This window comes from Megascapheus bottae, chromosome 8, assembly GCF_031878675.1.
Source record: "Megascapheus bottae isolate mThoBot1 chromosome 8, mThoBot2.hap1, whole genome shotgun sequence".
Classification (NCBI taxonomy): Eukaryota; Metazoa; Chordata; class Mammalia; order Rodentia; family Geomyidae; genus Megascapheus; species Megascapheus bottae.
In genome coordinates this window covers 58,157,158-58,173,117 of record NC_143516.1, presented here as the reverse complement: position 1 = coordinate 58,173,117, position 15,960 = coordinate 58,157,158, and the positions used below count along the sequence as shown (strand labels likewise).

Here is a 15,960-nt window from a genome sequence, read left to right as displayed (position 1 = left end):
GGAAACATTAAATGATATTTAAACTCATTACACTGAAACACTGGCTACAAACAATGACTTCCTGCAGGATAGTTCCCAGTATACATGTTTACTGTTGGGGCAATGAGGCTACCTTAGCCTCATAGTATTCTAGACAGTAAAATTTTCTCTAAGGTTAATCCACTTGAACCTAAGAAAATTGTTTTATGACTGATTAAATATTAGATGATATTAACAATTACTATTGGAACTTCTTAGATAATGTCACAATTATGTTTTAAAAGAGTACTTATTCTAAGAAATACCATCAGGTATTTCACCGATGGCTCATGTCTATAATCCTAAGCATTCAAGACACTGAAATCTGGGCATCACAGTTCAAAGCAACACTGGGCAGAAAAGTCTGTGAGACTCTGATCTCTAGTTAACCACCAAAAGGCCCAAAGTGGAGCCCCAGTTCAAGTGGTACAGTGGGAGCCTTAAGTAAAAAAGCACAGGACAGTGCCCAGGTCCTGAGGACCTGTATCAAAAACAAAAACAATAAAGAAAAGAAAAGAAATACTTGGAAATATCTTGAGTACAGCAGTAGTAAGGAACTAAACTCCTTTTTTCTAATCTAATGGAGGAAATGGAGAAAGTAAGGGACATGGGAGAACCATGACTGACCATAAATTAAAAATAGTTTTGTTTCTTTTTTAAGACAATGGATACAAAGGAGTATATTCTACTTCTTTCTGAACCTTTGACATTTTTTTATACTACAAATGTTTTAGGCTCCAGAGCTAAGGCTCATGACTGAAACCTTAGTCACTTAGGAAGTAAAAACTAGGAGGAAAATGGTTTGAGGCCAGCCTGGACCATTAGTAAGACTACTTCTCAAATTGATAAGCCAGGCTTGGTGCCCACACCTGTGATCCCAGCCAAAGGAAAAGAACGGAGGATCTTGCTCTAAGATCAGTCCCAGGCAAAAATATATGAAAAGCTTAAATGTTAGTAGGATGTGTATATAGCCAGCTACAGGCAATGAGATAAAAACTTCAATATGACCAAAGTAAATTTCTTAAATGTTATATGAAACCTAAGCAAAACAGTATAATTTCTGTTCATATAGCAAATATTTTTAATATTATTCAGATTTTTTGATGAAGTATGGACCTTGAACAGTATTAATGCTTGCATATAATAAAGGCCTTTGTCATTAGAAAGTTACTGTACAACACAAAAAGCAGACAACCAACAGCAAATACTTACTGATGTTGGGAACTGTCTTCAGTGCTAAGATTTCTCAGTGAATAAAACAAAGAACACTTGCTCTATGAGCTTACAAGGAGTAGCAGAAGGGAGAAGAAAACTGGGGACAAGTATGTGGAGAGCATAGCAAATTTAAAGAGGGTACCCAAGAAAGCTTCACCAAGAAGTTATCACTTGAACTAAGACTTATGGCCATAGAGAACCAGTTCACATGAACACTTAACAAAAGTATTAAAGGAAGAGGACATATGATTCAGCCCAAGGCAGAAGGCTAGGTGTGTGTGATACCCGAGGAGGCTAGTGAAATTACACTAGCATAAGCCAATGTTATAAACAATAGAAATTGACAGTTCAAATGAGTCATGATGCAAGACTCCCATAGGGTGGTCCTTAGAGGCCATTATCTTTTATGAAAGATAAGAGAAGTTATCATGATGAGTAGGGAGTAATGACTTGAATGGTAAGTCAGTAAGAATAGACAGGAGAATTGGAGGTGATGCTGAAAAGTCTTTGAGAAATCAAGAATAACATGCACATAAGTAGACAACAAGGAGAGATAGTAGGTGGTTTGATGACATGCTTTGTAAGAAGATGGAGGAAAAGGTCTAAAAGAGACAAGCCTTGTGGAAGAAAGAAAGAAAGCAGTAACCACTGGAGAAGCAACTCCAGAGCTTCAGAGGAAATCCACATGCTGTTAATGGAGAAGGGTCATATCTGGACTGGAAAAAAAATTCATTCTGCACAGAAGTAATACTGCAAAAATCTGAAGAATGATAAGGTAATTAGATGATGTGGGAAAGGATGACAACTGCCAGAAGGAAGAATAGCAATTACAAAGGATGCTAAATTTGAAATTAGAGAGGCTAGACTTCTAGAGAAAGAGTGACTATGAGATACAGCAATACAGAGAAATTTCTATATATCTATATATATTCTGTAGGCATTTATATATAATACAGGAAGATATATATCTCATATGTATGAGCTCACACCCAGTCCCATTTTATATATATTATATACATATAATTAACAAATAATATATATATATATTATAAGTAATATATATTATGTGTATTATATAGAGAGGGAAAGAGAAATATAACTATACATATACTGATATATTTTTTCAGTTTGTTAATGACTAGTAAAAATACTTACAAACAAAATGTGATACCAAAACTTACAGATTTGTTAAAACTTTCCCTGTGTAGCTACATGAATGCAGTACCAGAATTATTAAATCACTTTTAAATCAATTTACCATTAAACCTTTTATTATCAATTGCATAATAAAATTTAAAGGCAATGAAAATCAATTCAAGCCTCAAAATTCCACACTAATAGTACTCTTTATATGTTCATACTGTAACAATATCTGGAATTGGTCTTAATTGAACTCTTGTGATCAAATAATTTAAAACAAAATGTTTACAAAATTTACCATCATCTTCAAATTCATCTTCAGTTATCCACCAAGGTACTGCATCTTTCTTCTTTTCTTCTGAGGGATGTTTGGGTGTTTTATTTAAATTTTCAAAAGAATCATCTGAAAGCTGAATCAGAGGCAAATTATAAAATTTAAAATATACTGTAATAGGAAAATTCCAACTTAGTCATTAAAATATATTCTCTTAAGTTTATCACATAAAAATACTTTGAACAAAAAGATATTTTATTGTTTTTATTGTTATTGAAGCAAAAATCAGGTAATGAGTAATGAATACAATTCTTTTTGAATCTTATCTCCTGGTTTTCCCTCCCATCCCCACACACAAGATGTGGTTCATTTTCCATACAGTGTCTCTAGTGAGTATCACAGTTGTATTTGTTCACTCTTGTTCTCTTTGTTCCGTACCCTCCTTTGCCCTCCCAAATACAAACCAACAAACAAACAAACAAGACAAACAGCAAAGAAATCAAAAACAGCAACAAAGGCAACTAAACTGTATCCTATTTTCTTTTCTTGGGGCTCCTTAATGGAATATTTTATGTGATTGTATGCATGCACATAGCTCCTGTGCCTTCACCAACTACTCCTGTGCACATCTTCCTTTGGCCTCAATGTGTGAATGTCTAGAGTCCTATATAATATATCATGTCCCAGTGAACATATCTATTCTTACCTATAAACACAGGTGTCTAAGTTTAAAGTCAAGAATGTGTTTGAACACTGATTTCATAGGTAGAATTAAACAAGCAAAGCACAACAAAGAAAATTTGCTTAAGCCACTTGTTGAGGAGAGTGTCCTTTTATTTTTTTTACATTTGCATTTTATTGTTGGGGTGATGTAAAGAGGGGTTACAGTTACATTCGACAGGCATGGTTACACTACTTCTTGAACATTGATACTACTTCTGATGTTTTCCTCCCAGTTCCTTCCCCCCACCCCTCCCAATCATCTTGTTTTTCCCCTTCCCTTCCCTATTTCAAATAAAATATATACAATATACCAGGTACCAAATACAGATACAGTGGCATGAGATAAACCATAGGAGAGAAACCAAACCAAAGAGAGAAGGGGGAGGGAGAGAGGAGGAAAAGGAGAAGGGGAGAAAGGGGGAGAGCAGAAGAGGGAGAGAGGGCAAGGGAGAAAATCTTCATCCTCATTCTGTATGTCCACATCCACATAGCTATAGATCTATTGTGGTTCTCTGCTAGGAAAATCCTGGATGTGTACTACTTATTACAAATGAGGGAAACCATGAAGCCTATGTTTCTTTGGGTCTGGCTTACTTAACTTAATATGATTTTTCCCAAGTTTTTCCATTTCCTTATGAATGGGGAAAATGGTCCACATAAGCAGGCTGGAGTTGCCACCTTTTATCAGATAAAATAGAGTTAAAACTAAAACGAGTGAGAAGAGACAAAGAAGGTTGTTACATAAGGTTAATACAGAAAGAGAGTTTGTCTTGAGGAGGGTCTAACTTACCAAATGGTGGAGCACTCAATTTCATCAAACACTACTTATACTAAAAACACAAATAGACTCAAACACAGTGATTGTTGGTGACTTAACATATCACTGTCACCTCTAGATAGATCAACAAGGCAAAAACTCAACAAAGAAACCTCATAGCTGAATAACTGCAGACACCAAATAGAGCTAACAGACATCTGCAGACTGTTCCACCCAGCACCACCAAAACATACATTCTATTATGTAGCACACGGACCATTTTCTAAAATAGAAGACATTTAGGGCACAAAGCAAATCTGTGCAAATTCAGAAACACTGAAACCATTCGCTGCATTCTCTCAGACCACAAAGGTATAAAATTGGAACTCAACACCAAATGTCAACATAGAAAATCATGTAACTAACTCATGGAGATTGAACAACACATTGGTGAATCACTAGTGGGTCACTGAAGAGATTAGAACAGAAATTCAACAGCTTAAGGTATTCAACAAAAAGGAGCACACAAAATACCAGGTCCTTTGGGACACAGCAAAGGCAGTACTCAGAGGAAAACTTATAGCTCAGAGTGCCTATCTTAACAAATTTGAGAAGTCTTAAACCAACAATTTATTAACACATCTTTTAAGCCCATGGAAAAAGAGCAACAAACCAAACCTCAATCCACTAGAAGGAAACAAATTATTAAAATTAAATCAGAATTAAATGAACTCGAGATAAAAAAATAGAAGAATCAACAAAATAAACTGTCTATTCTTTGAAAAAATTAACAAAACTGACAGACCCTTTTCAAATCTTACCAAAAAAAAAAGAAGAAAACACACCCAAAAAAAGAAAATCAGGGACAAGAATGAAAACATCACAACATAAGTATTTGTTCTTATCTTCTACATGTACTCTAAGGTTTAACAGTATAAAGCTGTTGAACAAAGTTAATCATGGCAAAAGAATTCAGAACTCTAAGACTATTGTCTAAATTTCAGAGAAGATGATGATGTTGTCTAGAGAAATTATGATTTGTCACATTGATTTAACACTTGGAGGTATCCTTTTTCACTCATTCTAAATCATTTCACTCATTCTAAAGCCCCAGTGCAGTGCTTCCTCCTAGACAATAAACCAGAGTTCCCCCTTTTTACTGAGAAATCAAAGACCTCAGCCAGCATTACCATCTATCTTCCCCTCACTAAACACATCTACTAAAGAACCTCTTGCCTCTCCCAAGGCACAAGCCTGTTCTGCACTACCAACAAAACCTGCACAGGGATTGCATTTCCCTCCCACCTCTTTCTTAGGTGCTTCTGATGTAATCCATGCCTCTTGCTTCTCTCTGCTCCCTAGGTTTACTCCTCCCCCACATCATACACCTGGCTCAGGACTACACCTAGCACTGCACCCAAATCAAAGAGCCAATACTTTACCTTATACTCACAGAGGTGTGGAAGGGCAAAACAAAGAGAAAAACTTCCTTATTCCTGCCTTCCTTTCAGTGTACCTATGGCATTTCCTGTATATAAAAATTTCTTAATTGACCATTAATCCCTTAGAATCTGGTTTCCTTTCAAACAGCTTTCCTCCAGGAAGCAAAAGCTTCCCAAATGCCACAAATGACTTATCTGTCATCCTTCCCTCCTCACACTGCAGAATTTGTTACAGGTAACCAACTCTTAGCCTTATGGTACTTGATCAGGCCAGCATTACTCTCACTATGTTGCTATTCAATTCCATGCCCACCAACACATGAAATAATGTTGGGCCCTCCTGTACATCTGTCAGCTCAAGACCTCTCTAGGACTGTGTTTCCAATTCCTTCTCATTCTCCAGTTCTCTACGTCAGGGACGCATTCACATTACTTCACTTCACCTTGAAATAATCTTGCAGCAATTTATTGATGAGAACAGGGAAGCTCAGAGAGGTTAAATGATGCCTAAAGGTGCATTCAAATTAAGTCAAGTCTGTCCTACGAGCCTATCTACTCTCTACCACACAACTAGGATACCAATAGGAGACTTTGCAATTTCTAAGATGACAACACACACACACACACACTGCAATGGCAAACAACAACAACAAAAAAGACTTCTAAGAGTTTCAATTTCAAATGCTCAAAAAGAACTCACTGTCTTCATTGACATCCAGTATGATGAAGGGAACTTCACCTGAGGCTCTGTTAACTAGCTATATAGTTTTCTATTTAGTCCCTAGCCATCATGATCATTTTGAAATAATCTACTCTCTTCTCACAACATTTTTTTCTGCTTATCTATAGCACAGGTATAGAACCACTGACACTTCAGGGCTGTAAAAAATGAAGAGTCTCAGTCTTTCTTTCCATCTAACACAATGCAGGCATTCTGACTTCCAAATCTGTCCACACTGCTTTCCAGGTTGTTATCATTAAAAACAAAAGAAAACAAAAAACTGTGGTAGGTGCCAGTGACTCACATGTAATTCTACCTACACAGGAGGATGAGAACTGAGGATCTCAGTTTAAAACCAGCCTGGGTAGGAAAATCTATAAAACTGTTATCTTAGCCAGGCCAAGTGGCTCATGACTATAATCTTAGCTACTCAGGCGGTTGAGATCTGCCAGGTTCAAAGCCAGCCAGGGCACTAATGACCATGAGATTCTTATCTCCAATTAACCCCTAGAAAACCGGAAGTGGCGCTATGGCTCAAGGAGTAGGGTGGTAGCCTTGAGCTGAAGAGCTCAGGGACAGCGCCCGGCCCCAGAGTTCAAGCTCTAACACCGACCAAAAACAAAACAAAACAAACAAACAACAACAATAAAAAACTCTTATCTCCAATTAACCACCAAAATATGGGAGGTGGAGCTGTGGCTCAAATGGTAGAATGTTAGCCTTAAGCAAAAATGCTCAGAGACAACACCCAGTCCATGAGTTCAAGCCCCGGGACTGGCATTAAAGAGCTGACCTCAAAAAAGAGCAAAATTACAGAATTAGCAAGGACAAAGAGAAACAAAAACCCTAATTAATATACAGCTAGTGAGAATGTAAGCAGTTACAGCTACTCTAACAATAGTCTCATACCCTCCCAGCGGTTAAACAGTACACATAGAATTAGCATATGAGAAATGAAAACACACATCCTTGCAAAATCTTGTACATAATTCATAATTGCCTCAAGACAGAACTATCTTAAATATCCATCAAATACTAAGCAAATGAACAAATGCAGCATGCCCTTTACCACACAATGGCGTATTATTCGGCTGTAAGAATGAACTAATATATGCTACAATATGGAAAGACTTCGGAAAAAAGCTTACAGTTACTAAAAGAAATAAGTACAAAAAAACAGACAATAATGCATGATTCCATTTTTTTTTAAACTTTGGGAAAACTACTAACAGATACAGGATTTTCTTTCTGTGATGATAAATATGTTTTGAACACAACTGTAATGAAAGTTAAAACCTTTAAAACCACTGAATTTTACATAAAGTGAGTGAATTTTAAAAACTGGTTGTTCCATATATACCATACATATATATATATATACACCATATATATATATATATCATATGTGCATACATTTATGTGTATGGTTATATATATACACACACATAGATATGGTATATGGTGTATACTATACTTATGTATATTTTAAAATTAATACAGTCATTATGTTTATATAGTACATGTATAATAAATGCATATTGTGTATACAAATATAATATTTATACATACAAATATAATGTCAATAAGCTTTATTTATTTTTTTGCCAGTTTCAGGGCTTGAACTCAAGGCCTGGGCAGAGCTTCTTTTGTTCAAGGCTAGCACTCTACCACTTGAGCCACAGGGTCACTTCTGTTTATATGACACAGAGGAATCAAAATTAGGGCTTCTGAGGAATCAAAATAGGCAAGTACTCTACCACTAAGCAATATTCCAGCCTATAAACTAAATCTTTTAACAAACAGATCGAACATTAATTTATCAAAATTACCAATGAAGTTAGTATGAGCCCTAAAACCATTGCTTTTATTCTGAGTATTAAAACATTGCTTTATCCCACTATCTAATACGAGATTAGAGCTTCTATGATTAACAGGTAGATGTGAGAGGGAGACATAAAAAAGTGGAAGAGTCTTGGTTAGTGCCTTTCTAGAAGGGGTGGCATGAGAAGGGCAGAAGAGAAACATCTTCCGAAATTCTATATGATCCATTACTAATTTACTTTAAATAAATATAATTTGAAAAATGTGTACACATTTAAACTATAAAAACCAGTTTTCCAAAATGGAAGTGAAATTCATTCTGACATAACATCTTGGCAATTGGTATATATCTATATATCTACCCACATATCAAAAACATGTATACATATGACTATATATATATATACACACACGTATATATGAAAGGGAAAGGAAAATAAAGGGGAAAGGGGAGGAGAGAAGGAGGAATGAGAAGCAGAAATGAAAGAAAATACATGGTACCCCAAGAAGTGGTCTGGTTAACTGAAAAGGTCTCTTTGAAGTGGCAATATTTTAAATAAGAGCTTCAATAGCAAGGTGAATATAGGAACAGCATTGTTTACGGCAGGAATAGGGAGCTAGGAACCTCCAGAATGAAATAAGCTTGACACACTAAGGGAAAAAATAGGGTTGAAGTAGGAGAAATAAAGTGGAGGAGTGATAATCAGTGAGGCAGACATGAACAAAATTCTGAAGGGCTTTATAAACCACAGATTTATTATGTAATATGTATGAGAAGACCAATAGCATTTTACATACTGGGGAGGAAGAGTCAGATGCGTGCCACAGCTCACCTGGCTGCAGTGAGGAGAAAGGAATGCTAGGACATTAGTTAGAAACAGTTGAAATACGCCAGGTGAGCTGATCAATAGGCAAGGTGACCCTGCTGGCACCAGCATTGGAAATGAGAAAGAAATGGAGGGACATTTGGTATATTCTGCTGATAAGACTTGAAGGTAGACTAATTGTGTTTTAGAAGTCAAAGAAAACACTGAAGAGTCCTATAAGCTGTATTTACAATACAGCTTTTAAAACAATGAATTTACTTACCTCTTTCATGAACTGTTCAAATTCTTCATCCAGTTCTTCTTGGGGATAGTGAGCCATAGTTAAATCAATTTCTGCTTCTCAAAATAAATATTCCAAAAATATTTACAAATTCAAACACTAAATAAAAAAAATAAAGATCTTATTAAGAACATGTGTCATATCATGAAAACAATCAAACTTCAGAAACTGCATTACATGATGCAAAAATTATAATTAGTCAGTTGATTAAGATTCCTAATTTATTAAGCAAACTGATTTGAAAAAGTAGTTTAGACAATGTATCTAATATTGTCAAGAACTACATTTTTATGTATTAACATACAATTGTTAAGTTAACCTCTTCATTATTTTATAAGCTTACGTATATCTGTGTATTTTATATATCTTAAATAGACCTCAAATCCTAACAGATAATTTTTTTAATTTTTTAAAATTATAATGATGCAAACCAAGACGACCATTTTTTTCCCCCTGCAAAGCGCAAGATGTCTGAGTTGCCTAAACCCAGCTAGTTTCCCCTAATTATTTTTTACCAATGCTTATTTGCAATTTGACAAAAAGACCCTTCCAAGATGTGGGTATGTTTCCGGACAGTGGATTTAACAATCCTCAGAATAGCTAATAAAATTAAGACAGCAAATTCACCACGAATTAAGTTTCTTTTTGTAGCAACAAGACGGCCTCCAAAATAAAAACACTGGACACCTGTAGAATTCAGTGATTTGCAAAGCAAAGCTCTCCAATTCCCCAGTAACGAAGCCAAATTGAGATCCCTCCCGACTTCTGATTTGAACCCCCGGGGTGCAGCAGAGCGCTGGCTTCCGTGGGCGGCCCGCGGGAGGCCGGGAGGGTGCCTTCTCCAAGCTGTCCATCTTGGCCTGCGCCCTTCGTCACCGCTTTGATCTGCTCCAGGAGGGCAGTCTGGGCCCTGGGGTTGGCACAGATCCTGACCTACGGCTAGGCCGCGAGGTCCCAAGCTCCGGGAAGCGCCGGAGGGGAAGACAAATGAGCATGTAAAAGACCGGTCAGGCCAGAAAGTGGAAGAAGGTGAAAAACACAAGCGCTGGAGAATGTGGGCTGGGGACCACAGCCCTACTTCACCTACCTTGGCGGCGGAATCCCGCGCTTTCCCAAAGGGCAGGCCAGTGGTTGCCAAGGTAACCGACCTCGCGCGGACGCGTCAAAAGTCATGTGATCAAAGCTGGTCACGTGGTTCTCAGGAGGGTTATGGTTTCCCTTGTATCTTTGCAAACAAGACGGGAGCCTCGGGTCAGCAGTATAGCATTACCTGGGCAAACCCTCGCCACTTCCACTTTCCGCGCTCTTCACTTTCTCTTTTCAGCTAGAAAAAGTGGGCGTCAGGTAGAACCCGGAAGCCGCCCCATGGCTCTCTGGGAGATGTAGTCCACTTCTCCCTGTGCGGGTGAGTCTCCTTGACCTGGTCTGCCAGGCCTCAACCCCGCATTTGAATGCCTAGGGAAGCCTGGGAGAGAATGCGTGCACTAGATTTCCGCTCAGTAAGCCCTATGTAGCATTGTGAGAGGAACACAAACCCGTGAAAACCGATTCCGGGGTCAGGATAGTGACTCTGTGTCACCACCTAGTGGACAAGGATTGGAAAATACAAAATTAACCCAACAGCCCAGGAAAACGACTCAGACACCAAGTCTGATCCAGCAAGGTTTGTGGTCAGCAAGCTGACAGGCTAGCTCTCTAGGGATGGAGAATAGCAGCCACTCCTCATGCATGGGCGGTGTTTAGATTGTGCCAGGGAAGCTGAGGTCAGGACAGGGACACCGAAGGCGGGAAGTCTTGCAGGTGGGCGCTAGAAATAGATAGTGGCTTGAGCAGAACCTCCTGACTTGAAGCAGCAGCGTTTGGCTGGCACAGCTGAGGGCTTAGAGATAGTGCAGTTCAGGTGAGTGTGGGCAATTGTGGCCTCGCCTGGTCTCGTCACGGGATTTGGATGGAGGCTGACAAGCCAAAGTAGGGGTGGCTATGCTAACAAAAACTACTTCAGGTTCCCACCGCGTCGCTGGTCCCACTATTTTACTTTTTCAAGCCCCACTCGATAGTAGCTAGTGGTAGTTTGCAATTACTGGTTCTGATTTTTGTCCGTCTGCCCTTCCTCCACAGCTGCTATTTCAGAGTACAGTATTTAGCACAGTGAAATTAAAATCAACAAAAGGTTTAGAGTTTGCTTCTTTTAGACCAAATTTAGGACATCAAACTTAGCTTGAACTTTTCATTGAAGTGTTTCCGAATGAATTCGTACAAGGCATAGGAACTGTGCTATCCTGTAAAACAATAACAGAGACATTTTGGCTACTTTTTGAACATGTGATGGGTCTATACTTATTCTTAAAATTTAAAAATCAATTACACTTACTTTCTATTTTGTTTCTTGTGTGTGCTACATGACCAAGTTAGCTATAGCTTCTGCCCTAACAGCGGGTTTGGTCTAGTGGAACACACAAGTAGAACAGAGAGTTGTTTAAGGATGCAGAGAAAACTATTACTGTGAAAATGTACCATGAATGCTCAGGAATCTTTCCTTCTGTGGCACAAATTGTTAGCCAACGTCATTTTTACTCAACATATTGTTAGGCTATTAACTTATGGTCACCAACATCAAGTGAGCATTGAATATGAGTAAATTAGTCTTTTTTTCATATATTTTTATTGTAATTAATAGAAGGGTTACAGTTATATTTGCCAGATAGAAGGTGCATTACTTCATACACATTGATACCTCTTCTCATGTTTTTGTCCCAATTTCCTCCCCCACCTCCTCCCCTCACCTTGTTTTCCCTCCTTCCCTTTTAGGTTTCACTTTTTCCCTTTCTTCGCTTTTTTGCTTCAATATCATTGACTTAGGAAGTCGTCTTTGCTAACCAGATTAGATTAACATACTTGTTATATTTTTCTCATAGCAATTGGTAATTTTCCTTCACTATACTTATCACAATTTTAATACTATAAATATTTTTCTCCTTTTTCCTCAAATTCAAAGAAGGAAGAGTTTATCCTTGTCAATTTTATTGATATTTTTAAGTTTGTGTTATAACACCATAATGATGCACAAAATATTACTTGAATTACTGAAAGATAATTAATTGTCCTAACTTGTGTGTTTACATTACTAACACTCATTAAATTTCTATAGTAATTTTCTTTTTAAATATTTTATTGTGATTAATAGAGGGGTTACATTATATTCACCAGATAGAAGGTGCATAACTTCACAAACATTGATACCCTTTCTCATGACATGGTCCCCATTTCCCTCCCACCCTCCCCCTGTTTATCTTGATTTCCCCCTTCCCTATCCAATTTCAAATAACCAATTAAGCACATATAAAATATATCAGATAACAAGGTGAAATATTGTAACAATATGAGATAACCTAAGGGATGGCAAAAGAGATGAGCGATAACATAGTACATTAAGGACAACAGTCACTCATTATATGGCTTTTGATTCCTTATCCTGGAGGTCCTTACATTTAGTGTCATACTATTTGGCCTAGATTTGTCTCTAGATTTTGTTCTATTGTAAATCTCTGCTAGGAGAGCCCAAGGTTTCTACTGATTAGGACAAATGTAAACTCTTCTTTTTTTATTCAGAGTATTTTGTTCCACCTTCATGCTACTCAGATTCTATAATGAGCAAAGTAGTGCTTGTTAATCTCTTTTTGACACTGTTCTTAGTTTTTCCAGTAAAAGTTTTTAATTCCAAGCAAGCCTAGAGAGTTGCTTCACCCTGCTCCATTTCTTGTTTGCCTAGTCCCCTTCCTTAGCATCACACATCATTTAAGAACAGATGGCCTTGCCGCTATCCCATTTCTTTTAAAATTGATTCCACAAGGCTGGGATTTCTTTAACCTTTTCTCACTGAATCCATAAGCTGTGTCTGTTGGAGGAAGTTTGTCCCCTTTTCTCAAAGACACATTTTCCTAACTATGATCTAGAGTCCTTATTCATTTTTCTTATTTGACTAGTTATTTCTTCTTCAACATCTATCTTCTTCATCTTCAATCTACTGTTTTGGGGGAATCTTCCTTACAGCATTTAAATATACCTTGGGATATAGCATAGCACTTTCAAAACACTATCTTCATTGCATATTTCCCTGTGATAAACATATCTCCTCCTTTCCTGCCAGTCTTTCTTAAGGAATTCTTTCCAACTTACCACATTTCCATTAGACTTATTAACCCAGCTTGCACTCACATCAGACTATTACAATCATCTTAGTAGGTACCATCAATTTTCCCTACACTGCTGCATTAGAAAAAAAGACATCAGCTATTTGATGTGACAAGCCAGCATTATACTTAATGGTGAAAAGTTAGAATGATTTTCCACTAAAGTCAGGAAGAAGACAATAATGTCCACTTTCTTCACTCCTCATCAACATAGTACTGAAATTCTTCGCTTAAACAATTAGGCAAGGGAAAAACATAGAGAGGATCCAAATAGGGAAAGAAATAGTAATCCTCTCCCCCTTTGAAGATGACATGATCCTATAATTAAAGAAGCAAAATGGCAGGGGATTAGTCCACAAAAATCAGTCACTTTTCTGTATATCAACAATGAGAAAGGCAAGGTTAAATCAGAAAAAAATATCCATTTGTAATAATCTCAAAAAATAAAATGCCAAGGACTTAACCAACGATGTGAAGGACCTCTATGAGGAAAAATTCAAAAACATGAAAAAGGAAATTAAAATTAACCTAGATTTAAGGAAATGGATAAAGCTCCCAAGCTCCTGGATTGGAAGGAGTAACATGGTAAAAAATGGCACTATTCTCCAAAGGTATCTACAAATGTAAAGCAATACTCCTGAACATCCCAACAACATTCCTCAATGATATTTTAAAAAAGCAATAAAAATTCACATGGAATAATAGAAGACCCTCAAATAGCCAAAACAATCCTGGAGGAATATCAATTCCAAGCTTCAAACTATATTTCAAAGGAGTAGTAATAAAAATAAAATAATAAAAAATAGCTTGGTACTGGCACAAGAATAGGCCCGAGGATCAGTGGAATTGAATAGAAGACCCAGAAATGAACCCATAGATATACAGCCAACTAGTCTTTGACAAGGAAGCTAAAAACTCAGGATGGAAGTAAAAGAAAGACAGCCTCTTCAACAGACAGAGATCTCAGATTTTAATGTACATGGGCAGAAAACTGAAGTTAGATCCTCATATATCATGCTGTACCAGAATCAATTCCAAATGGATCAAAGGTCTCAGTGTAAGACTAGGTACCCTGAAAATATTACAGGAAGGGATAGGGGAATCACTGGGACTCCTTGATTCAGGTCAACACTTCCTAAGTAAAGGTCCAGAATCATAACAAATCAGAGAAAGACTGAATAAATTAGATTGCTTCAAACTGAATAGTTTCCACGTGGAATGGGGCATAGCTACCAAAACAAATAAGAGATCCACAGAACCAGAGAAGATATTTAAGACTAGCTATGCATCAGACAGGGGCTGAGAGCTCAAAAACTTAATCCTCCCCAAAATAAATCCTCAGAGAAACCAAAACCTAATAAATAAGTGGGTTAAAAACATAAAGACTTGTCTGAAGAAGAAATAATGGCCAGTAGACACACAAAGAGATGTTCAACATCTCTGGCTATAAAAGAAATGCAAATCAAGACAACATTGAGATTCTACCTCACCCCAGCTAGAATGGTCATTATCTAGAAAACTAACAATAATAGATGCTGGCAGGGATGTTGTCAAAAGGGAATGGTACTACCCCACTGGTGGGAATATAATCTTGTTCTAGTACCCTGGGAAGAAGTATGGAGGTTCCTCAAAAGACTAAACACAGAACCTCCCTGTGACCCAGCAATCCCACTCTTGGGATGCAGACTACACTAAAGCCACCAACACAGCCATATTCAGTGCAGCATTGTTTACCATAGCTAATATATGGAATCAATTAAGATGCCCCACAATGGGTGAATGAATTTGGAAAATCTAGTATATATACAGAATGGAATTCTATGTAGAATGACATTGCCCCTTTATAAAGAAATGGAAAGATTTGGAAAAATTATATTAAATGAAGTAAGCCAGACCCCCAAAAATCATAGCTGCATGATTTCTCCCATTTGTAGTCATTAGAATGTGCCTATAAATTTACAAGTAAACCAAATGGATAGTAAAAGATAAATAATTACTCCTGGACATGATTAATTAAACAGGACTCTAAACATTTACAGTGAGACTAAAGGAGGTTATTCTTAGGAAAGGATTCTCTCCGAAAGAGCTCAATAACTATTAGCATGTGACCATATAAAGTGATGTGTATGGAAATGAACACCAATAAATGGAAACAAGAGGTTTATTTTTGTGTTATTTGTGGGGTTTTGCTGCTGTTCTTTCCTATTTTTTTGGTTTATTCCCTTTCATTACTGTATTTGATTGTTGTACCCTTTTTATCTTATATATGTCTCTCTAGTTTGGGAGAGAGGAAGAGGATGTACAGAAACAGTGGGACAAAGAGTGAGCCAATTCAGCAGTTATATTCACTAGACACTATGTTGGAAATGGACCATATACTTGAGGGAAGGGAAAGTGGGAGGGGAAAAACTAGAAGAGAATGAGGAAAGAATGACACTGATCTATGTAACTCTACCTCTTCTATATATCACCTTTACAATAAAATTTTAAAAAGAAGACCTGCCAGTGTTCCCAGTGCATTGTCTCTATTTTGTTCACATGTTAGTTGCAAG

General features: G+C 37.2%; 1 protein-coding gene and 1 pseudogene across 1 annotated transcript in view; both read right to left on the bottom strand.

Annotated features, from left to right (window-relative positions):
• Positions 1-10,455, bottom strand: part of Cep162 (centrosomal protein 162) — a 97,414-nt gene extending 86,959 nt beyond the window's left edge. The window contains exons 1-3 of the mRNA XM_090338485.1: positions 10,306-10,455; positions 9,201-9,317; positions 2,672-2,783 (exon numbers count right to left, since the gene is read on the bottom strand). Of these exons, the coding sequence (XP_090194611.1) occupies positions 2,672-2,783; positions 9,201-9,257 (169 nt within the window). The 5' untranslated portion in view covers positions 9,258-9,317; positions 10,306-10,455. The remainder of the gene's footprint in view (positions 1-2,671; positions 2,784-9,200; positions 9,318-10,305) is intronic.
• Positions 9,915-15,960, bottom strand: part of LOC150059994 (UBX domain-containing protein 2B-like) — a 47,310-nt pseudogene continuing 41,264 nt past the window's right edge.